This window comes from Acartia tonsa, chromosome 14 (assembly GCF_053477335.1).
Source record: "Acartia tonsa isolate MP-2025a chromosome 14, ASM5347733v1, whole genome shotgun sequence".
Taxonomy (NCBI): domain Eukaryota; kingdom Metazoa; phylum Arthropoda; class Copepoda; order Calanoida; family Acartiidae; genus Acartia; species Acartia tonsa.
Window position 1 is genome coordinate 13,611,133 of NC_137273.1, and position 26,777 is coordinate 13,637,909.

General features: G+C 32.4%; 1 protein-coding gene across 2 annotated transcripts in view; it reads right to left on the minus strand.

Annotated features, from left to right (window-relative positions):
- Positions 1–17,462: 17,462 nt before the first annotated feature.
- LOC145305193 (serine/threonine-protein kinase PLK1-like) overlaps positions 17,463–26,777 on the minus strand; it is an 82,721-nt gene continuing 73,406 nt past the window's right edge. The window contains exons 10-15 of one of the 2 annotated variants that reach the window (XR_013874525.1): positions 26,509–26,738; positions 24,129–24,180; positions 22,196–22,289; positions 21,919–22,013; positions 21,185–21,613; positions 17,463–18,405 (exon numbers count right to left, since the gene is read on the minus strand). Coding sequence is in view for 1 of the 2 variants with exons in the window: in XM_080146740.1 (XP_080002866.1) it covers positions 21,350–21,613; positions 21,919–22,013; positions 22,196–22,289; positions 24,129–24,180; positions 26,509–26,738 (735 nt within the window). In the remaining variant the exon portion in view is untranslated. Of the gene's footprint in view, positions 18,406–19,615; positions 21,614–21,918; positions 22,014–22,195; positions 22,290–24,128; positions 24,181–26,508; positions 26,739–26,777 lie in introns of those variants that run through there. The other variant, XM_080146740.1, reaches the window with a different exon arrangement.

Consider the following 26,777-nt stretch of genomic DNA (forward strand, 5'->3'; position numbering starts at 1 on the left):
AAAGTTTAAATATAGGGGATGTATATCAATCTATCTTGGCCAATATAGTCAACTAACCCTTTGATTGCTCGACCTTTGTCCAAAAGTTCTGACTCTAATTTAAGCCAAGACATTCCATCTACTTTAACTTTAAAAAAGGTTTTAAAAATCTAAAGATGGTTTAAATTATATGCCGCTTCTTTTTTAAAAATTTTGAAACTGCGATCATTCTATTTTTTACTATCTCGTGTGACTTTCAACTTTTTCATTGCATTTCCCATGAACCAAAAGTAGACAAAAATTAATCTTCTTTTTCGCTAGGCTTTTTTATAACGTAACCTCTTTTCGTTAATTTAGGCATGTTATGATTGTCCTTTGGATTTCAAACTTTAAATAATGACTCCTGTAACATTTAGGCCCAATTTAGTAAGCTGCATAGCAACTCTATAATATTCAACGAGGTGAAGATTATTGGTTTAAATATTTGGGCACTTCTAGCTTGAACAAATCGAATAACATTTAAAAAAAGAAAGCAGCAAATGAAAAAATGTGTTTTTAAAATTTTGGGTACTGAAGATCCAATAATTTCATTCTTCTTATCATTATTGTCTTATCCCTTAAGATCCCTGTCTATTTAAGTTATTCCTAAAAAGATGATTTCTAGGCCAATGTGGAATAGTTATGAAAAAGCAGCCCCAGAAAAGTTGAAATATAAAAAGTTAAAATTGATTCTGTTTTTCACTGACCAAATAAGTTTGTAGAGAAATAGAGAAAAATTTAAATTTGTAGGGATTTTTTATAGATATTTGTATTACTTAAAATAATTATGTAAAGTTTCAAAACAACAGACTATTCTATCAAAAACATAAGTATTGGCGTTGTAAAGTACATTTTAGTTGTAGAAAGAGTTTTATTTTAAATTGAAAATAAAGTGAAGGGGGGGAGGGGTATCACTATACCTAACCCATGATGGGAGCCCTAAAATGCAAGGTCTATATCTGCCATGCCCTAAACCCCTGTTGGACTACCTAGTTCCAAATATAACCTTACTTGACCTAAAGTTTTATACACACAAACGTAATACTATCCTCCCTCACTTTTAAATAAAAAATAAGGAGGAATGGATCAGCGATCAACAAAACTTTGAGTGAAAGCACCAAAAAATATCTCCAACCCTACCTATATTTGATTCCTAATTTAAAATATTAAATTGTCTATTATTGAATATTTGAAATTAGATATGTAGGTGTAAATAGAATTAAAATATATGCTGTAGTAATAGATTTACTAACCAAGATGGTTATTCAGGTATAATTATTTGTTTGAGAAAATATTTAGGTTTAAAATTTTATTAAACCGAGGTTAAAAAAATAGATTTTTTCAATAATTACTCAACAGAATTTTAAAAGTAAGGTGTCAAATTAAAGATCTTACTATTTTTGTTCATACTGGCCATTTTCTTCTTTTAATTTGTTGCGTTTTAGTACCTTAAAACCGACTTAATTATTTTTAAAAAAAACTTAAATTACTAAAAAAATAAGAGGTCTACAAAAAAACCGATTGCATATCTGAATTCTATGAAAAATTTTACATCTACTACTTACTAAAAGCACCGGCTAGCTATCTTAAATAAAAAGCAAAAAAGTTAATACACCTTCTTTGTGAATTATCATTGGGGATGTACATAAATTTTTCGGCAATTGTCTTATCCCTTTAGATCCCTGGATAAAACTCCAATCAATAGAGAGCACAAAAGCAGATAATCTACGAACCTTTTTTCCCCCCAAGCTACAAAGTGCATCATTTTAGACGTGATTATTTACTATGTTATTAATGGATTTAGAATATACGTGGATATTATGACAGGAAAAAAATTGTCGTCAATTTAGTTTGCTAGTATGGACCTCATTTATTGGTCAGTTCTTGCTTATAATAGGAGCGGAGCGAGGAAAGTGGGATGAATGGGCGGAATCTTTATTTTAGGCAGCTGCTAGCATCACTTTATTAGAGCAAATGAAAATCTGGTGTAACATCCAAGTAATAATATATCCAATACTGTGTCAATTGAATTTGACAATTTATTGAATTTCAAATTTTCCACGAGATAGAAACAGTCAATTTGTATTTTTGATATTTTTTTTATACATTTAATTTAAATATTGAAATCAGCTTACATAGGCGTCCAAGGGGGGGGGGGTAATGGGCCATTTGGCACCCCCAAAATTTTGTGAACAATACCCCCCCCAAAAAAAAAATTACCCCTACCTTGGGGGTGCCGTAGGCACCCCCAACGATTTTGGGGGGGGTATTTACCCCCCCCAAACCATTTTGGGGGGGGGGGGGGTAATTACCCCCCCCAAAATAAATGTTCTTTAAAAAAATTTTTTTGGGGGGGGTATTTACCCCCCCCAAAATTGAATGTTCTTAAAAAAAAAATTTTACTGTCCAACCAGTTAAAACAGTTCTTAACCATGATAACAAAAAATTTGATAGTTTGATCATGTTTTATTTGCTTGGGCCTTTATAAGGGCTAAAACCATCCCGGGGAACTATGATGTAATTGTAAAGCACTGAAGATTCCATAAAATAGATACCTAACTAAATTAAATATTTCATTAAATAATAAAAAAGAAATTCTATAGGCGATTTCTTTTGGGAGGATGTCAGGGTGTCTCAAAACTAGTTTTAAAACTTACCAGGACCTATAAGACGCTTCACTTTAAAGTAAAATCATATTGGTTCATTGGTTAGTGAGTTAATTATTGTATTTTTATGTTCTAAAGAATGAGATACTACTATATATTTGAATAGAAGTGGCGCCCTTAGCATCTAAGAACTCGTGTTTTCTAAAGGGTAAAAAGGGAGGAGAAAAATAGCCTAAAACCACTCAAAGGATTGACCTATAATAGTGTGGAACCATCATGGGATCTATGTGAAGCTTTCCTAAAAAGGAGAACTCAGTATTAAAAGTAATGAAATCTGAAGCTATAGTCAAATAAACCTTACTTACTACTTTATGTTATAAGATAGTACTTATTAACTTAATAGATTAGGTAGGTGCTTTTTTACATAATTAAATTACCCCCCCCAAAAATTTTACCCCCGGGGTAAATTAGTTTGGGGGGGGTATTTACCCCCCCCAACAGATTTGGGGGGAGTATTTACCCCCCCCAACAGACTTTAGGGGGGGTAATTACCCCCCCCCAATCAAATTTTACCCCCCCCCCAAACACGAATTACCCCCACCCCTAAAAATTTTTACCCCCCCCCAAAAAAAAAACTTGGACGCCCCTGTCAGCTTATACCAACAACGAAATTAATTATGAAAACTAATCACGAAACCTATACCTACTTTCAGCTGTCGTTGGGAATCAACACATCGTAGAATTGACGACCTTTACATCTGCCCCCCAAATATTACTTTAGATTTATTTCGCTTGTTGGTTATACATAATTCCTTTATTGAAATAGTTAACTATCGCATCATATTACAGGCAGCTTTCCGCGGATGTTAAAATGAGCAATTATAAGATTCAAACCGGTTTTGACAGCCTCGGGGTGACGAAGGCCCAGGATAGCAAAACTGGTATTATTTTTATAGTTTATTTCAATATTCGTGGACAATTGATACGATGTTATACATGATTTTTCAGTATGGCTGAGAACCGGTTCAAATCCAGCGAATATCAATAGATTTATAACACTAGATGGAGAGTGAGACACAATAATCCGTCATTCTTAAAAGAATTTCTTCACACTTGACGAACAATATTGTAGTCGGATTATTCCTACACTTTTGCTATTCTATTATCCAAAATTTTCGTTGCTCTGTTTATGGATTTGTATAATATGTAGCTAAATATAAACAAAAATATTTGACGATTTATTGCGTTCAATTGGCCATGGATCTGAAGGGATAAGACAATGGCCGATGTACATCCCCAATGATGATACACAAAATTACCCCTTCAGTAGATTAAATTGGTTGAAACGTTTGAACACTCAACTTAATAATCCAACCAAACAAAATCCACTAAAGTCCCCAAAGTTGGGGACTAGTGCAATAAACAGCCCATTGTCCCCTCTCTTTTAGCCATATCTATTACAATATTGCAAAAAAAGATTTATTTCTATGAGGTTGCATACAAAGAGATACTTTGTGATTGATGAAGTATGTTCCAGAGATCTGAAGGGATAAGACAATGGCCGATAAATTGATGTACATTCTTTCTACCAAAGATGATAAGTGGCCTCTTCTGTAAATCAATATTATTGGTTGAAACGTTTGGACTGGATTTTAAACTTAAAAGGTCCCCAAAGTTTTTATGCTAAGAAATAAGAGAGCCTGTTATCCATCTATATCAAAATGTATTACAATCTTTTTAAAAGCGAAGCTTTTCTATAATTAGGGTCGGTCCGTCCGTCCGTACGTCCGAACGTTCGTACGTCCGTAACGGATAGCTTTTTTCGTTAAATTAGGCATGTTAGAATTGTCCTATCGATTTCAAATTTTGCATGGTGATTCCTTTAGTAGTTAGGTACAATTTAGAAAGCGTAGCAACTCTATAATCATTACTAAAATGTCCATACGTCCATTTTAAACATGTTGATTTTTTTACTTTTTTAACAACAAATTTTTATGTGATCTTATCATCGGATTGATCTGATTTTTGTATATTGATTCCTGGGACAACAAAGTATTATGTAATAAGCGAAGCAACTCTATAATCAAGTCCTAAAAATGTACGTATGTCCATAAACATTATCCTGTATCAAGCAGTATTTCAACAAATTCACTTACAATATTGCTTTGACTCTTATACATTTATATTCTGATTATTCAGTTCTGACACTATACAAGTGTTAATGTTTGTTTGTCCTACCGTTTCAGTGCTTCGCTTTTATGGATGTTGTCATCCTTGTTTACTAAGGAATTGGTGGTATGTCCTTATGTGCAATTAAATCTTGTAATAGCTGAATTTAAAAAAGAAAAATTAGGTACTTTTATTAAAACAATTGGTTGTGCAATCTAGCAGTGTCCAAACATTTCATCCAATGATTTTAATATACAGATGGAGTATCATTATCAATTTATCGACCATTGTCTTATCCCTTAAGAACCCTACATATACACAGAAAAATTGTCCCATAAATAAATGTTTTGTAAGTCAACATTATACAAAAGGTTATTTACAAAAATGAGGGAAAAATAACAGGTTTTATCCCCAATATCTGCAAAAATAATCTTTTTTTAACTAGGATATGAATATACAGGGGATCTTAAGGGATAAGACAATGGATGATAAATTGGTGTACATTAGGTCGGGTTCATATCGGAATTAGACTAAGAGGGGATATGCAACAGATAAAATTAACCTTTAAAACATTTCTGACCGAAAAAGAATTTTAAAAAATTGAGTTTTAGAACGCGACCACTTAAAAATATATTTGATTTCTTATTAATATGCAAAGACGACATTTATTTTTTTTTTAAATCAGAACTATGGCTTCATGGTGCTCCCTGGAAAGGCCTTGATGAGCTGAATCAGGAACTTTTGTCCGTTTCAAAATATCTCGTTCCTTAGAAATCACTAAAAACCACATTTTTAAAAGGTTTATTGAGAATTGTCCAATTTGTAGAGGTTTTTTAGATTTTCTTAGGCTAGGAACAAGATTTTTTGAAACGGTCAAAAGTTCCTGATTCTACTCCTCAATGCCTTTCCTGGGAGCACCATGAAGCCATAGTTCTGATTCAATAAATTTTGACTCCTATTTACAAATAGCTCTACAATTGATTGTCTGGTCGTTAGCGGTTTTAAGACTTAGGATGAATTTTAAATCATCCAGAGGTGTATTATACTCATACAAAACATTTGCAGAACCCCGCTTTGGCCTCAGAAACAAATGTCCAAAATCAACCCACCCTAGTGTACATCCCCAATGATGATAAACAAAATTTATTCCCCTTGTATAGATTAGAGATTACAATTAGTTTAAATAATCCAATAAGGGTTTGACAAAAGTACCCAATGTTTTTAAGCCAACAAATGAGAAAATTTTAGTATTAAACTTTGGGTACCAGTAAAAATTACAGTTCTACGCCCCCTTCCCCTATATAAATAATCTATTTAATGAAAAAGTCATAATATACAGCAAATCATAGCAAATTCTTGCAAAACATAGCAAATGTATGATTATTGACAATTATATTTAAAATCTTCAACTTAGATCATTAATCCCAATTAAGTTTTGAAGCAGCTGAGAATCGGTTCTAATCCAGTGGAAATTTATCGGTTTTGAAGCCATACCGGAATAGTTATTTCTCGCATCGTATTATAAACGGCTTTCCGCGGATATAGAATATACAATTATAAGATTAAAACTAGTTTTTTTAGCCCCGGGGTGCCGAAGTCACGGGATAAAAAACTGGTTTTAATCTTATGATTGTATATTTCTATATTCGTAGAAAGCTGGATATAATACGATGCTAGACATAGTTTTTTCGTATGGATGAGAACCGGTTCCTATCCACCGGATTCGAATGAATACGAGAAAACAAATTATTATTTCCTAACAATTTGGTAAAATATTCTGTTTTTATTGAATATATTATTTGTACTTCTATAGTAATCAAGGGCGCGTTAACCCCTAACCCCATCCCTCTGGATTTTTTCAAAATCCCATAGTTTTACCATCTCCATTAAAAAAAAACAAGGATGACAACATCCGCAAAAGCGAAGCATAAAAAAAATCAAACGATTTTCAAGGAATCATTGTTCCAAAAAATCCGATGAAAAGGATAATTAAAAAAATTGTACTTTGTTGTCCTAGCAATAAGTATGCCAAAAATCAGATCAATCAAATGATTTTATCACATTAAAATTAGCTGTTAAAAATGTTTAAAATTAACATGTTTTAAATGGACGTATGAACATTCTGGTAACGATTGTAGAGTGGCTACGCTTTTTGAATCCTACCTAACTACTACAGAAATCACCATGCAAAGTTTGAATTCAATGGTACAATTCTAACATTCCTATTTACGAAAAAGCTATCCGTTACGGACGGACGGAACTACCCTAATTTTTAAAAAAGCTTCGCTTTTCAAAAACCTAAGAAAATTGTGGTTTTATATGGACGCCATGCACACGATCTAAGCAATAAATAAGACTCCATTCAAGTAGAAAATGACATAATTAAAATTCTTTATCCACAAGAAGATTATTCATAAAATAAGAAAGGTTGTGTACAAAATATGATTTAAGACATGAAATTTATATTATGATATAAATTCTACTATCTGCTATAAATAAAAAAATCATAAATAAAAATTGGAGATTCCCCCACTAATTTTAAACTTTTCGGGAAAAAAAAAAGAAATGGGGGGGATTTTTTTCAGTTTTTGGGGGGCTGGGGGTAACCCCCCCCCCCCCAAGAAAATAGCCTAAAACCACAACAGGACCAGTAGGTATATTCCCAGAAGAGTAGAATCCGATCGATTCAGTGGTTACCAAGATCTTAAGGGACAGACGGATAGACAGACGGACATACATCATTCTACTTTGTATTATAGACTAGCGGCTTCGCCCCAAGCCTCTAGGGGCTTTGCCCCAACAGGTATAATTACATCTTTTATTACTGGTATATAATACAAAGTAGAATGATGTCTGTCCGGCCGTCTGTCTGTCCGTCTGTCTGTCCGTCTGTCTGTCCGTCTGTCTGTCCGTCTGTCTGTCCGTCTGTCTGTCCGTCTGTCTGTCCGTCTGTCTATCCGTCTATCTGTCCGTCCCTTAAGATCTCGGTAACCACTGAACCGATCGGATTCTACTCTTCAGGGAATATACTTACTGGTCCTGTGGTGGTTTTAGGCTATTTAAGGCCCCTCCAAAAAAAATCCCCCCTCAATTTTTTTTTAATTATTTAAAATTAGTGGTGGAGTGGGGGCTTCTCCTCAGGTACTTAATTTTTAAAAAAAATTTTAAATTTGTGGGGGCATATCCAGAGGTAATTTTTTTTTCTTTAATTACCTCTTGGGGCAAAGCCCCTAGAGGCTAGGGGCGAAGCCGCTAGTTATAGATAAAAAACAGTAAATTTATTGTTTGTTATTTTTTGTCCGAAAAGAATTCGCTAACCAGAAAACCGGTAGAGTTATCCATTAAATGGAAGGTTTACATACGTCTAGTGATGGTTTTAGGCAATTTTATTTTTTTGTTGGGTTCTCATGAGAAGCGCGCCTACAGTATATATAGGATACGAACGCAAGAAAAATAAGGGGTTTTTATTGGTTGGTTTAAAATATATAAAAATATTGTAAAAATTGTAGTTATGAAATCGTGTTATTTATAAGCAGCTTGACTTTAACAAGGTATTTGACTATTTTAAAACCTGTAAGGGCGAAATTCTCTTTCGATTTTCATCTAGAGAATCCAGAGCATCATCCACGTGAAATGGGATGCGATACTCTAACTCCCAAGGATATTAGGTTAAGTAACATCCATCAGACAACCAACCCTTTGATTGCACGACCTTTGTCTGAGAAGTCCTAAATGTGCATGGTAGTGAGTTTCGCCTGTTTTTTGGGCCAAGGCACTCCCGCTACTCTTACTATTGATGTTGCGCACCTGACATAGCAGCAGTAGGAACCATTTCTAACGTCTAAACGATTTTCGAACCAATCACCTCCCCGGCGACGAGCGGATGCGCTACATGTTGAGCCACGATCGCGGTTTTTTTACTGTGATTAACGCAATGATTCTTAGTGCATATTTCTCTACGACTTTGGAAGGTAAAACACCACCAAACTTTTAAAATTCCTCAAAATCATTTAACCTAAGTGGTATAATTTACATGCGCAGGTAATCAGACCCTCGAAATTTAAATTTAAAGTTGTATTATCCCCTTTGGACGTTCTTGTATAATCAAAATGAAAATTTAACACCATGATATGATTTACTCGACTTAACAAGTTAGATTTTTAATACTGTTTGTATATTGTGCGTATATCTATAATACAAAGTAGAATGATGTATGTCTGTCTGTTTGTTTGTAGCGAAGGATCTCGCTAACCACTGAACCGATCGGGTTCTCCTTTACAGGGTAGCTTCTCATAGGTCCAGGGAAGGTTTATAACTATTTATTTAGGGGGTGGGACACCCCCACCCCCCCCCCAAAAAAAGAAAAAATACCCCCCCCCAAAAAAAATTTTTTTTTTTTAAAACTAAAATTAAAATAGTGGGGTCCAATACCCCCCCCCGCCAAAAAAAAAAAAAAAAAAAAAAATCCCCCCTCCCACTAGTTGTACAAACAGTGTGAGGGATCCTAAGCTTTATTTAAGAAGATTTTCGGTTGAAAACTTTAAAAAATGTAATCCTATTGTATAAAGTAGTAAGGTTTTTTTTATCTGAAACTTAACATTCAAATTTAATTCTTGGGACACAGGGTGACGCAAATTTCTGAACTCAGTTTCCGCGATTTTAGAAAAATTCATCTTTATATCATAGCGAATAAGAAAATCTTGCAAGCATTTCTTATAGAGAAAATAAGTAAATCAAATCGCGAAAAGTGATATCTGAAATTTGCGTCATCCTTCAATCATTGCGTATGACCGCGTACGACTTCGTGACACGGCATTTTATCACTGTCCATCTAAAGTACCAGTGTTTAAATTTTACCGCCAAAGCAGTGGCGTGCAAACCGAAGGGGGCATTTGGGGCAATCGCCCCCCCCCCCCTAGCGACCAAAACGCCCCCCCTGCCCCCCCCCCTAAATGTTGAAAAATGCCCCATTTTGCCCCCCCCCCGGGTCAACAAAAAATGCCCCTTTTTGCCCCCTACCCTAAAAAAAGCAAAACTATCCAAGTTTTCAAAAAAAAAGATCAAGAAATACTCCAAAAAAAAATTTTTGGCGCTTCGCGCCAACCAGACAGTTACTATTAATTTAACCTTTCAAAATTTTTTAATAAGTGTAGAAATTAGGTTATAATCTTTTTTCACTGGACATAACAAACCAGGTAATAGGAAGTATGTTATTTTGTTAAATATAAACTTTTTACCAAAGAAATTTTGTACATCCCCAATGATGATACACAAAATTACCCCTTATATAGATTACAATTAGTGGATGAAATGTATGGAAACTCGACTTAATTAACCAACCAATCAAAATTCCATTAAAGTCCCCAAAGTTGTTGAGCCAAGGAATAAGAAAATTTTATATGAAATATTGGGGACTAGTGTAATAAATAGCCCAAAAACCCCTCCCTCCATGCATATTTGAAGAAAAAAATTTGCACTTCGCGCCCTTCCAAATGGTTTCTGCTTTTTATCACATTGTATATTTTGCTTTTATTTCTTTAAAAACATTTGTAAACAACAAATATTTAATCAAAAAGTTATTTTATATAAAAAAGAAACAGCGTTGATATTTATCTAAGCCTTTTTCTCAACACTGTATGTCTGTCTAAATGAATAACTATATATGATGTCATATTATTTTCAGGATAAGTTTATCATTTTTTTTGTGTACATACCCTTACAAAAAGACATGTTTTTTTTTATTGCAATTTTCATTAAAAACCCTTAAAACTAACTACACTCTATATTCCTAACTTGATAAAATACGCCACTCTTGTTGTCTTTAATTGATTTTAGTTCAAAGGGGGAGTAAATTTTTTTAGGTGCGCTTCACGCACCGCCCTTATAAATCCTTGGAAACACCACTTAATGAAAAATTAACAGAGTTTTAAAGTGCCATTTAAAGAGGGTAGGATATGTTGATATAACTTTTTAGCTTCTCTATAATTCACTATGGCTGTCAGTATGTAATGCTAAGGGGGAAATGTGATTTTTTCAACTGCAATTAAAGATAGAAGGCTAAAACTTAATGTTAACATTTTCATCATTATGGAGTATAAATAACTATTAAAAATTCATGGAGGTCAGGCTGCATTTCAGGACGTTTTTGGCTATTTTTGTATCTTTTAAATTTCGGGTATGGTCCCTTTTGTGACATTGCCTCTTAAGGTGCATTTTGTCGTATTTTCACAGTAGCTTTTCCCCTATTTATAGCTCCTGTGGGGCCAATTGCCAAACCCTGCGGGGAAATCACCTGACCTAACTTAACCTGAAATAATCTATTAAAAGCTACTATGAAAATACGACGAAATGCCCCTTAAGAGGCGTTGCCACAAAAGAGACTATACCCCAAAGTTTTCCATATTTCTAAGAGATTTTTATATCTGTAGATGAAAGGACAAGTAATTTTTTTTATTTTTTACATAGTTCTTTATATCTTTGGTTTTTATGGTACGATAAATTTTTTTGTGGATTATAATATTTAAAAAAATAAAATTTCTTGCTGTTTCGAGCATCCAATATGTAATTTACTTTGACTGTCATCACACAACATACAGGAAAAATGATTTGTGACTTTTTCTACCTAAAATATATATTTATTTCAACAGATGCTCTTTAAATCTACTTGTCTGTATTCTTATTAATGACTTTTTGTGCTTTGGTACTTAAAGATGTTGTCATCCTTGTTTTCATACAAAAAAGAAATAATTAAAATCAGTTTTACATATTAGGTTAATTTTTGGTAAATTATTTCCAAAATGAGTGTTTTTATCTCCCCCCCCAAAAAAATTTTTTTTTTTTTTAATAGGGTTATTCATCCTTCCTGCTGAGATTTTATAACATCCCCTTCCACCCATAAAAAATGTTTTGTGGTGAGGGGGGGGGGGAAGGTTAAATTATCTTCTGTACATTTTTTTGAAGATTCTTTCTAGCTCCCTTCCCCTTCGGTCATTGCAAGTGGGGAGAAGGGATGGGGGAGAAGAGATGGGGGAGAAGAGATGGGGGGGGGGAAGAGATGGGGGATATAAATGGGAAATAGGGATGGGGAAGAAGGGATAAGGACTAGAATGCCTATAATCAAATAATCCAACCCCTTAAAACGCCCTTATTTAAAATTAGTATATATAATCAAAATGCAAAATTTTTCAAAATCTTTAAAATGCCCCCCCCTAGACAAAGTGCTTCGCACGCCACTGCGCCAAAGCTACAGCTTATAAACTACAAAATTATTTACGCGCCAAATCTGGTTCAATTTGACCGCCGAATATGCGCTTAATAATTTGACCGCTGGTTGCTAGCGCGCGTTACTCACTTGTATATTAGGTCTAGCATTATATAAACTAATGTATCTGAAATTAGTAATCATATTGAAATTTGTTCATCAAGTAATTCCATTTGGGTCATTAAATATTGATATGATTAAATATACTAGACTATCATAGTTTAATGAGCTTTTTGGATTTTACTAAATTTATCTTCTTATATCGACAAATTCTTTAAATTGTTATCACTGCACTATAATGATTATAAATTATCATATTTCATGGAACATTATTTGGTGATTTGTGTTGGTTTTTAATCACTGGTTAATGTTCTTTGAAGTATGATAATGTGTTTGCTACTTAAACTCTCAGAAATATCCATACTGTTTTATTGTATGTTCTATAAAATTCTATATAACTATAGATAAGGTAGTGTTTCTTTAGTCATGTTTATATAATGTACATGACTAGAGTAGACACTGCTTTATTATCAACCATCTACACTATATAGTCTATATAACTATAGATAAGGTAGTGTCTCTAGAGTTATGGTTATATAATATACATGACTAGAGTAGACACTGCTTTTTTATCAACCATCCACACTATATATTCTATATAACTATAGATAAGGTAGTGTCTCTATAGTCATGGTTATATAATATACATGACTAGAGTAGACACTGCTTTATTATCAACCATCTACACTAGATAATCTACTAGCGGCTTCGCCCCTAGCCTCTAGGGGCTTTGCCCCAAGAGGTGATCAAAAAAAAATAAAGGTGAAATTTTTAAAAGGACCAAGGAAATCTTCTGCAAAAGAAAGGACCAAGGAAATCTTCTGCAAAAAAAAGGACCCAGGAAATATTCTGCAAAAAAAAAAAATGGGGGAAGGATTTTTTGTTTGGGGGGGTTTGGGGGTGTCCCTTCCTTTATCCCTGAAATATTGACCTATTCCTTTATCTCTGATAGTTATAACCCTATTCCTTTATCCCTGAACTATTGACCTCTAATTTTTCCCTGAATTATTAACCTATTCATTTATCCCTGATAATTTTTGACCTATTCCTTTATCCCTGAAATATAAATCTATTCCTTTATTCCTGAAGTATTGACTATTCCTTTATTCCTGAAATATTGACCTATTCCTTTATCCCGGAATTATTAAACTATTCCTTTATCCTTGGAATATTAAAGTATTCCTTTATTCCTGAAATATAAAATCTTATACTTTAACCCTGAAGTATTGATCTTTTCCTTTATCCCTGGAGATATACTACTCTAATATCCCTGAAATATTGACCTAGTCCTGAAATGCTGACCTATTCCTTTAACCCTGATAATTATTAACCTATTCCTTTAACCCAAAAATATTGATCTATTACTTTATCCCTGAATTATTAACCTATTCCTTTATTCCTGAAATACTGATATATTCCTTTATCCCTGATAATCATTACCCTATTCCTTTAACCTATTCCATTATCCTTGGATATTGAAGTATACCTTTATTCTCAAAATATTAATTTTATCCTTTAACCCTGAAGTATTTATTGACCTATCTTTATCCCTGGAACTGTCCTACTCTAATATTTCTGAAATATTGACCTATTCCTTTATTCCTGAAATACTGACCTATTCCTTTATCCCTGAAATATTGATTTATTTCTTTATCCCTGAATTATTGACCTATTGCTTTATTCCTAAAATACTGATCTATTCCTTTATCTCTGATAATTATAAATTTATTCCTTTATCTCTGATAATTATTACCCTATTCCTTTATCCTTAAAATATTGACCTTTTCCTTTATTCCTGAAATATTGACTATTTCCTTTATTCCTGAAATATTGACGATTTCCTTTATCTCTGAAGTATTTACCCATTCCTTTATTCCTGAATTATTAACCTATTCCTGAAGTATTGACCTATTCCTTTATCCCTAAAATATTGATTTATTCCTTTATCCCTGAATTATTGACCTATTGCTTTATTCCTAAAATTCTGATCTATTCCTTTATCTCTGATAATTATTAATTTATTCCTTTATCTCTGATAATTATTACCCTATTCCTTTATCCCTAGAATATTGACCTTTTCCTTTATTCCTGAAATATTGACAATTTCCTTTATCTCTGAAGTATTTACCCATTCCTTTATTCCTGAATTATTAACCTATTTCTGAAGTATTGACTTATTCCTTTAGGCCAGAAATAATAACCTATTCCTTTTTCCCTGGAATATTTAAGTATACCTTTATTCCTGAAATATTGACTTATTCCTTTATTCCTGAAATATTTATGTATCCCTGAAATATAACCATATGCTATTATTCCTGAAAAACTGACCAATCCCTTTATCCCTGAAATTTGACATATTACAGACGTTTATCTTTATCCCTGAGATATATACCTATTCCTTTATTTCCGAAATATTGTCCTATCCCTTTATCCCTGAAATTTTGACCTATTCCTTTAATCCTGAAATACTGACCTATCCCTTTATCCCTGAAATATTGATCTATCCCTTTATTTCTGAAATACTATTTCTTTATCCCTGAAATATAACCATATTCCTTTATTCCTAAAAAACTGACCTATCTATTTATCCCTGAAAGTTGACCTATTTCTTTATCCCTGAAATACTGACCTATTCCTTCATCCCTGAAATATTTACCTATTCCTATATTCCTGAAATAGTGAACTTTATTCCTAAAATACCAACCTATTCCTTTACTCCTGAAATAATGACCTATATCTTTATCTATATCTTTATCTCAGAGATATTAACCGATTCCTTTATTCCTGAAATATTGACCTATTCCTTAATCCCTGAAATACTGACCTTTTCTTTTATCCCTGAAATATTTACCTATTCCTTTATCCCTGAAATACTGACCTATTCCTTTATTCCTGAAATACTGACCTTTTTCTTTACCCTGTATTATTCACCTATTCTTTTTTCCCTGAAATATTAACCTATTCCTTTCTCCCTGAATTATTGACCTATTCCTTTATTCCTGAAATGCTGAACTATTCCTTTATCCCTGAAATATTTACCTATTCCTTTATTCCTGAAATGCTGACCTATTCCTTTATCCCTGAAATATTTACCTATTCCTTTATTCCTGAAATGCTGACCTAATCCTCTATTCCTGAAATATTTACCTATTCCTTTATCCCTGAAATATTTACCTATTCCTTTATTCCTGAAATAGTGACCTTTATTCCTAAAATATTGCCCTATTCCTTTACTCCTGAAATATTGACCTATTCCTTTATCCCTGAAATACTAACCTTTATCCCTGTAATATTTACCTATTCCTTTATCCCTGAAATACTGACTTATTCCTTTATTCCTGAAATACTGAACTTTTTCTTTCCCTGTATTATTCACATATTTTTTTATCCCTGAAATATTAACCTATTCCTTTATCCCTGAATTATTGACCTATTCCTTTATTCCTGAAATACTGAACTATTCCTCTATCCCTGAAATATTCACTTATTCCTTTATCCCTGAAATATTGACCTATTCCTTTATTCCTGAAATACTGACCTTTTCCTTTACCCCGTAATATTTACCTATTCCTCTATCCCTGAAATATTGACCTATTCCTTTATTCCTGAAATGCTGACCTATTCCTCTATCCCTGAAATATTCACCTATTCCTTTATTCCTGAACTATTGACCTATTCCTTTATTCCTGAAATGCTGACCTATCCCTGAAATAATTACCTATTCCTTTATCTTTGAAATACTGAACTATTCCTTTATCCCTGAAATATTGACCTATTCCTTTATTCCTGAAATATTGACCTATTCCTTTATCCCTGAATTATTGACCTATTCCTTTATTCCTGAAATATTGACCTATTCTTTTATTCCTGAAATGCTGACCTATTCCTCTATCCCTGAAATATTCACCCATTCCTTTATCCCTGAAATATATGCCTATTCCTCTATCCTTGAAATATTGACCTATTCCTTTATTCCTGAAATATTGACCTATTTCTTTATTCCTGAAATATTGACCTATTCCTATATCCCTGAAATATTGACCTATTCCTTTATTCCTGATATATTGACCTATTCCTTTATCCCTGAATTATTGACCTATTCCTCTATCCCTGAAATATTCACCCATTCCTTTATCCCTAAAATATATACCTATTCCTCTATCCCTGAAATATTGACCTATTCCTTTATTCCTGATATATTGACCTATTCCTATATCCCTGAAATATTGACCTATTCCTTTTTTCCTGATATATTGACCTATTCCTTTATCCCTGAATTATTGACCTATTCCTCTATCCCTGAAATATTCACCCATTCCTTTATCCCTAAAATATATACCTATTCCTCTATCCCTGAAATATTGACCTATTCCTTTATTCCTGATATATTGACCTATTCCTTTATTCCTGATATATTGACCTATTCCTTTATTCCTGATATATTGACCTATTTCTTTATTCCTGATATATTGACCTATTCCTATATCCCTGAAATATTGACCTATTCCTTTATTCCTGATATATTGACCTATTCCTTTATCCCTGAATTATTGACCTATTCCTCTATCCCTGAAATATTCACTCATTCCTTTATCCCTAAAATATATACCTATTCCTTTATCCCTGAAATATTGACCTATTCCTTTATTCCTGATATATTGACCTATTTCTTTATTCCTGAAATATTGACCTATTCCTACATCCCTGAAATATTGACCTATTCCTTTATTCCTGATATATTGACCTATTCCTTTATCCCTGAATTATTGACCTATTCCTCTATCCCTGAAATATTCACCTATTCCTTTATCCCTGAAATATTGACTTATTTCTTTATTCCTGAAATGCTGACATATTCCTCTATCCCTGAAATTCCCTTTTCCTTTATTCCTGAAATACTGACTTCTTCCTTTATCTCTGGACTTTTCCTATTCATTTATCCCTAAAATACTTATATCCTTTTATACCTATTTCTGATAAATATGTAGTAATTCTTTATAGTTGACCTATTCTTTTATTTTTGATATTAACCTTTATTCTTGATTTTTATTGACCCTTTATCCCTGTTTATTTTTTACCTTTACCCCTAAATTACTAACTATCTTTATCCATATTTAATAATGTTTGTTTACATATTCTTTTATCCATAATATACACTATTATTGATGACCTATTCTTTAATCTATGATAAATATTGTTGTCCTTTTACCTTAAATTTAAAAATTTTAATCCCTTTTTCTGTTTTATCCTTAAATTTTTGAACCTGTCCTAATCCCAAGAAATTCAACTATTTATGAATCATTAAATTTAATAGTAGGCCCAAATTTCCTAACCATAAAAAATAAAACTTTCATTTTAAAATTTATATTTTAAAGAATACAAACTAATATTACAACAGATTAACATGATCAGGCGATCAATAAACAGATCAAAATAATTATTAAACGAGTAATTTTTAAAATTGGAAAATATTATTGCTTTTGATTGAATGAGTGGAAAAATCTGCTATTTTTTTTTATTTTAGAGTAAAAAATGGAAGTTTTTTAGATTGAGATCAGTATAAGGCAGTAAGCATGTATATATATAGAGAGAATGAGTTTTTAAGTCTTGAAGTATAAGAGTATAAAAAATGTACAAAATGTAATAAATTTGGCGTTTTTTTGCTAATTTTTCTTAACTAGGTATAAAAATGAAAAATTAATTATGCTTGAGTTACAAAAAAAAATATTTTATTATCACATAGTAATTAATAGGCGGATTACATACATTTTTCAAGAAAAATACAATTAGTTTTGGTTTTCTTACTTGCTATTGGTCAGAATTTTTAACCTTTTAGCCAATCAGAGCACTTCAATTGCAATTTATTTAGATTGACCAATAAAAAGATTGCTTGATAAATTGTGACCAATAAGAGTTAAGCAAGTATATAGGGAACCAATCACAGGACAGCAGTGATATTCACAGCAATTACAACTGACTTTAATCCAACCTGATTTTTTTCGTGGATTTTATACAAAATTTTTGGAAGACTTTTTCTTCCAATTATTGTTAAAACCGGTTTTCAAGGTAGATTGCGGTCAGTTTAGTGGCACTTTAACATTAGGAAGACTTGGCCATAATTTAATTGAACTATTTACATATATTTTCAAATCACATAGATTAATGATAACTATTCCCGAAAACAGGAAAATATAAAAAATACATTTAATGAATTTACAAAAAAACAGCCTATAAAAACAACTAATAATATTTACACTATACAAAATTTTTATTTGAGATCATTAAAAATGGCTGAAAAGTGATTTGAATTAATTAAGTTTTGTAACTATACATAATTATTAATTAACTCAAATAATTCAAATATTCGGCTAGTTAAATTTATTTTAAATTTCTTACTAATTAGATTTTATTTCACTAATTTAATGAAAAGAAAAATCCTGTTACATAAATAAATTAAAATCATAAAAAATACTTTTAAGTAACTGGATTACTTCTTTTACTGTAATTTTTGTTAAATGAATTTTCTTGTTGGTTTGAAAGACCAAAGTACAAAGTAATTATTTAAGTTTTTTTTACAAACAACCAAAAATGGCATAAATTATGATTGTTCGTGGGAGGAGACATTCGGCAGTTAATAACACTAATCCCCAAAGTCTCATAATAACATTTTCTTATTCGTTGGCTTATTAACTTTGGGGACTTTGAATTTTGATTGGTTAGTTAATTTAGCTGAATGTCCAAACGTTTCAACCAATTATTGTAATCTACAGAAAAGTAATTTTGTGTATCATCATTGGGGATGTACTTAATTTTTCGGTCATTGTCTTATCCCTTTAGATTTCTAGTAAGAACATAACGTTCAACACAATAATCCTGAGTTTTTAATGATTTATCAGACAAATTTGCTATTTTTAAAGTCTGATAAAATAAGGGGGGGGGGAAGTTTTGACACATTTGCGTAAACAGGGAGTATAGGCTTTATCTTTGGACTGAGAGGATAGGTTATTAGGGATAAAATCATTCTTATATGGTGAATTTTCCCAAGTTTTAAGATTTTTTGGATAGGCCTCCAGGTTCCGGAGCTCCAGGCCTCCAGGTCCTCTCTGTACAGGTAAAAATTAAAAAAATAATTTTTTTTTGAAGAGTTAGAAGTCAACCTATGAAACAAAATATGCATATTTTTGAATGTTATTCACATATTTGAAGAAAAAAGCGCATATTTTGTTTCATAAGTTGACTTCTAACTCTTCAACAAATTTTTTTTTTCATTTTTACCTGTACAGAGAGGACCTGGAGGCCTGGAGCTCCGGAACCTGGGGGCCTATCCAAAAAATCTTAAAACTTGGGAAAATTCATTATATAAGAATGATTTTATCCCTAATAACCTATACTCTCAGTCCAAAGATAAAGCCTATACTCCCTGTTTACGCAAATGTGTCAAAACTTCCCCCCCCCCCTTATTATTATTATAATTATTTATATATAACATGAAAATCTGGTGTAAGATCCAAGTAATAGTTTATTAATTTTATGCCAAATTTCAAGTGAACTTGCCAGCAAGGTATTGCTATACATGTGACATATAACAAAATTTGCCGCAATATATAAATTCAAAGTTGCCGAAAATTAGATATTTTGCAAACAATTTATTGTTATACATCGCAATATAACAATTATTGCTGCAATTAAACATGTTTTTGTTTATAGAAATTATGGCGGGAATTTTGAAATCACCGTTGATGTTTGTTCTTTTTTCAACAGGAAACTTTTTTTCCATGCACAAGTTGCGGATGTTAAAAGTTGATGCAAAATGTGGAGAATAAAAATTGTAAGTTTTGCGGCCAAACTTTGAGATTTCGCAATGAAATATTGAATTAAGATTTGATTGTAAAGTTTAGGCAAAAGTTGAGGGGAAAAGATGGCGAATTTCCATTTTCTACTCCATATCAGAGAGGCTGTTGATTACAATATTTCCCAAGGTTTTGTAATAACGTTTTCTTGGCTTAACACCTTCGGGGACTTGGATTTAGATTGGTTGGTTTATAAAGTTAAGTATCCAAACGTTTCAACCACTAATTTATCAAAAATATTACAAAATAGTTTTGAATATCTGAAATAATTTTGTGTGAGTTGGTTTGCAAGAAAAATGATACTTTGTACAGGGTGTCTCAGAAAAAAACATGCATTTTTAAATTTAATGAAACCATATATACATAAAAAACTCGGTAAAAATATGCATCAAATTCATTTCATGTGTTTTTAAAAATGATTTTAAAGATGCAACTGCACTAATAGGTGCACTGTGTTTTTTGTTGTTGGACACACTATACTTTTAACTTAAAAGGTGCAGTTTTTTGTGCGACACCCTGTACTTTATATCTACAAGTTGGATGAGAATGTATAATCTTAATTCTAATTTCAAGATTCAAACACAAATCCCAATACAATTAGTATTAAAGATGCATGGATATACTACATACAAACATCAGGGATCTTAAGGGATAAGACAGTGGACAATAAGTATATACACTACACATCCCCAATTATGATAAACAAAAATACCTCTTTTTGGATAGAAATTTTGGTTGAAATGTCTTAACCAACCAACCAATCAAAATTAATTAAAAGTACCTAAAATCTTCGAATAAGAGAGCATGTTTATAAAAATTGAGGTACCAGTGTAATTGATGGTCCAATGTCCCCTCCCTCCTTGATACAACATACACTATCAATATGATTGCAGAGGTCTTTATTAACATATCAAGATAAAGTATAGAATATGCATGATGTAATAACATTCAGAGAAACAGAGAGGGGACAATGGACTGTTTATTACACTAGTCCCCAAAGCTTTGTAATAACGTATTCTTATTCAATGGCTTAACAACTTTGGGGGCTTTAGTGAATTCTTAATCCACGATAGGGGTAATTTTATTTATCATTATTTGGGATGTATACCAATCTATTGGACATCGTCTTATCCCTTTAGATCCCTGAATAACATTGTAGTTGAGGTTATATCAATGCGGTTCGAAGGATTGTATTATGCGCATGAATATTTCATACAAACAAGATTGATTATATTATTTAAGAAAAATAAAAAAAACAGAATGCATAACATTTTTGTTTTAATTGTTTATGATGCTCATATGATATGGCAACTATGGTGCAAATCAGCTGATTGAATAACACGTGGCGTATTGACAGTACATGTGGTTGTCCCAACACGACTGGGCTAACTAATCTGCTTGTCTAGCTCCACAAACTCGTTCAGCACCTCTGCCACATAGCTCATCCGTTCTCTGATTGGCTGGGAGGCACCGTGCCGCGCCAAATCATTCAGATGGAAGCAGCGGCTCTCTCGCGCGCTGTTGATGTACGTCAAAATGAATGGCTGGTGTGATGCCGGGCCGGGCGGGCAGTTTTGTTGGGGTGATGATGTCACAGCCTCGTCCAGACTACCAATTATCAGCTTGGTGTGGTCTTTGAAGTAGTTTACCTAAAAAAAAAAAAATTTAATGATATGAATCAAAATCATCCCTTCAGATTAGAAGAGACAAACCAAGAAAAGCTTATACAAAAATAATATAAAAGTAACAGGATGTCTGTATGTCTGTCCTGAAAGATCTAACTAACCACTGAACCAATATGGTTTTGCTTTACAATGTAGCTTCTAATAGGTCCTGTGATATTCATTCCCAGGACCTATTGAGGGAGGTCGACAATTACCCTAACCCCCCCCCCCCATCAAATGCCCCAAGAGACCTCTAGGGGCCTAGCCGCTAGTAATAAATAAATCAATACCTGTATGGTTCCGTTTGTGAGGTGCATAATAATGGCCTTGGGGGTGCGAATCCACCTCTTTATTTGAGGTATCGTGGTCGTCAGACTTCTTAATCCTAAAACAGTAAAAATATATTAGAAAAATTCATAAAGAGCTTTACGCAGATATTGAGATGAAAATTGTAAGATTAAAACCAGTTCTGTGAGCCCAGATGGGTAAATTGTCTGTAATAAGGAGCTATACATCATTTTCTATCATGTATTATTCAAAATCTGCTAACTTGAATTTAATTTTTACCTTTTCTGGTTTCTCCTCCCTCCGTCAAATTTTGGTCCATGTATTGAGCAAAATATCTTAGCAGGGTGAACTTCTCATGTAGGTAGGGGGGCACCTGAAAAATATAGACAGATTATAAGACATTGACCTATAAATTGATGTATATCCCCAAAGATAATACACAAAATCAGGGTGTCAGAGCCGTTTAATTTTGATGCGGCTCCGGCTCCGCGGAGCCGTATCTGGAAATACGGCTCCGGCTCCTACCTTAAAATTAATATATCAATTTTTGTTCATTATTGAATTTGATAAAATAAAATAAATAATATAAAATATTTTGCTTTAATTTGATTAAAGCTATATAAATAGTTTTTCAGTTTATTATAAGGAATTAGACCGTTGCCAAATTATAATATTACTTTAAAAATCATTTTTAGCTAATCTGGAGCCGGAGCCGTTTTTAACGAAAAATACGGCTCCGGATCCGGCTCCACCAAAAATGTTGCTGCTCCCGGCTCCGGCTCCGAAACACTGCACAAAATTACCCCTCCTGTATAATATAATTAGTGGTTGAAACGTTTGGACATTAAACTTAATGAAGAAACCAATAAAAAATTAATAAAAGTCCCCCAAAGTAATTATAAAACTTTGGGGACTAGTGTAATAAAGAGCCCAATGTCAACTGTGTAACATGACTAGGTAATTATTTTCAATCTGAATTTACTGGACTACTGTTAAGTGTTCAATTTTAATAACAGTTTTTTTTATCTTGTTATTACTGCGCTACTTATTGGATAAAATTGTCCTTGTCGGTAGTAGGGAAGTATATAAGCCAATGACGTAAAAAATGAGACCATTCAATAAACCCTTGAGGATTATGGGCAATGCTTGGCAGGGAATGGTCAATGACAGTTAAAATAATCTTTAGACATATCTTCCCCCTTTTATATTTGTCAACTCAATTTTTCGTGTAATTCCGTAAAATTCCGTCAAATGTTCTTATAAAGTCAAAGTGTTATTTATTATAACCAAATGTAAATTATATATGGTTCATAATTAAGACCAGTTTGACTTAATAAGAGCATTTGACTACAACCCAACACCCTCTTTTTTGTCTATTGTCCTATCCCAGCATCCCTGCGTAAAGCCATACCATAAATATACATTCAGAGATGGATTCTTAAAAAAAAGTTGCCCCACTAAGTGATTTTTTTTCGTGAAAAATCCTCCAAAATCACATAAAAAATATACAAAAATTAAATAAAATCTTATGTTAATTTCACGAAAACAATTTTGCCCCACTAAGCGATCAGTGGGACAATTTTTTTTTAAGAATCCACCTCAGGTATAAAAGACAGACAGATATAGTATCCAGGGAGGGAGAGGACATTGGGCTATATATTACACTAGTCCCCAAAGTTTTATAATACTGTTTTCATATTCGTTGGTCAAACAACTATAGGGACACTTTATTGGTTGGTTCAAAAAGTTGAGTATTCTAACGTTACAACTACATTCTAAAGGGGTAATTTTGTGTATCATCATTGGATATGTATTTGTACGTAAATTTATCGGCTATTGTCTTATCCCTTTGGATCCCTTCATAGTATCAGAATTAGGAAATAATCAGTCAAACACGGGATAGGTCAATTGATGACAAAAAAAGATTATTTTAGAGATTCAAATGAAACAAATTTACAACCTATTATAACATATTTTTTTGTGTGCGAGAAGCTTAAGATCTCAATAACCACTGAATCGAGTTTTACAATTAAGAGAAGCTTCAAATAAATTCAAAGAAAGTGTTATATTATACTCCATTTTAAGATTTTTGTTTTGGGATGAATTTTAACACTATTTTTCTGCACATATCTATCTCCAAAAAATTCGAAAATACCTTGAACTGCATCTAGCTACATTCTAGCATAACCAGAAAAAATGCGCGAAAAAATACCTGATGTGTTCCCATAGTTGTAACTTCCTGGTTCTCGCCAAATTGGATAAAACTAAAACAAAAAAATAAAATTAATTTTAGTTAAAAAATTATAACTCCTAAAGGTCCACTTTCGGTGTTAAGTAAATTTCCTAATTTTATTATTTTTACAATCGATATATTATTACTTGGATCTTGCACCAGATTTTCATGTACAAAATATCCCCGTTTGTAAATAAAAATTTGTGATTGAAACGTTTGGACACTCAACTCTCCCTCCCTGATAAAATATACATTTATTACTATTAAATAATAAATATATTCATCATGAAACAATAAAATGTATATTTATTATGACAAAAGTTGATTTAACACTTTCCAAAATTATAGGTATTATTTGTTGGTTGCAGTTAATGACATAAAAAACACTAGAGCTGGATCTTTAAATCATTTTAGTGGTGAGCCAGATCGGGGTGAGCCGAATTTTAGCCAATCACAGCGCGACATTTCATAAAATGCTGTGCTCTCATTAGTGGAAAGTTGGCTCACTCCGATCTGGCTCACCACTAAAATGATTTAAAAAGATCCAGCTTAGGTAGGTAATAACCAGGGACATGAAGGGATAAGACAAAAAATTAATGTACATCCCGATTAATGATGAACAAAATAACCATTTTTCTAAAGAATAAAATTATTGGTTGAATAGTTTGTTCACTGATAGTTTGGTACCAAACTATCATAATGCTGAAGTTCTAAAGTACTCAATGCTGGAGTTTTATTAACAAAATACTGAGGTTATAAAACTTTGGGTGCCAGTTTAAAGTCTCCTTCCTGGTAGGTAATAACAGTAAATTGAAAATTTGGGGAAAAGTTAATGGATAACCAGAGTGACTGCATCCATTGACAGATGTATGTACTATGTATGTGTGAAAAAATATAAGATTAAAACGAGTTTTGTTGGACCCGAGGAGCCGAAGGCCAAGGCAAACAATTCTGGTATTGATTTTTATTTAAATATTTATTGAAATTATTCTGAAATACGGTGCTGTACATAAATTTTTCGTATGGCTGAGAACCGGTTCTAATCCACCAGATATTAATCGGTATCGAAGCCATAATGGAAATATTACTACATAATTCAATTAGACAGATTTGTAAAGAGGACTATCCACGAACCAGAGCAAGTGATTCTAAGCATCTTCCAGCATTGACCCATAGTATTTTTTCAGTGAATATACAATGTTTATGTTTGATATTTGCTTTATCGACTAAAAAGTCAGGTTTCACCATGGTTTTCTATGGAAAAAACTTTGAAATGTAAATCAATTTTTAAAGCAATATAATCAAATGCTTTGTTGAGTTCAAAGGACAAAATAAAATAACACTGCAGAAAAGCATCAAATGTTGTAAATTCCTAAAGTACATAAATTAAACTGTTTACAAGTTAATAACCCTTTTTCTAAATATACATTTTTAATCGCAATAATATACTTTTGTGTCAAAGCTTTTAAACAACAGTTCGAACTCATCAAAACATTCGATGATATTGCACCAAACAATGCTTAACATTTCAAAGTTTTTTTTTCATATAAAACCATGGTGAAACCTAACTTTTTATTCGATAAAGCAAATATTAAACATAAACCTAGTATATTTACTAAAAAATACTATGGGTCAATGCTGGAAGATGCTTAGAATCACTTGATCTTGTTCGTGGATAGTCCTCTTTCGATATTTTTTTTGTGTTATCAAAATGAGTTTAACTTGTGGTAAACTGCAGACTAGAGTGAAAAATAGTTTTGTTTATTGATATTTCAAAGTCTATACCTTTAAAGGTAGTGTTCATACAATCCCACCAATTTAAAATAGTACAAAATAAATGATTTTAATAAAATATACTCTTTAATTCTTAAGTTAAGTTTTATGAAACAGTAAGTATTGGTAAAATTCAATTCAAGATAGACAACTGAAAATTTGAATTATTTTTTAGCAGATTTTTTCTGTTTTTAATGGAAGATTTTTATACTTTTGCATAACAGGAAACATAATGTAATGATTCTTTTTTATTCTTTGAAGCCAGACTTTTCTATTATAACATTTTAGTTGATAAACAATACAATTTGCCTCTTTAAATTTAAATAGTTCGGTTAATTCAAAGGGGGAGGTGATATTGTATATTATACTAGTACCCAAAATTAAAATAGTTAGGTTTATTAAAAGAACCAAAGAGGGAGGGGATTGGAATTTATACTGGTACCCCAAAAATAATGAGTACTGGCTCTCATTTTTAAAAAAAAAACTTTGGGTTCTTTGTTAAATCTTGATTGGCTGTTTTAATCAAGAAATGTACAAACTGTTGAACCAATAGTTTAAGCGCAGATACTCTATGATTTATAATTACCTTCTATCAGATGAGTAGCTAATTCTTGTGTTATCATTGAACAGAATTCCAATACTCTTATCCGACAGCTGGAACCCAAACCCGTATTTGTTGGAGTAATCGATCCACTTGGCGATGAATGTCGGCGGGTCCTTGAGTGTGGCGGCCGGCGGGTCGGTCAGCCGACTGGATGGCATGGAAGACAGCGCGGTTTTTACAGCCAGGTGCAGCTCCTCGGTGCGAGTCCGAGCCTATACAAAAATAAATTTATTACATAAAAGAGGATTTTC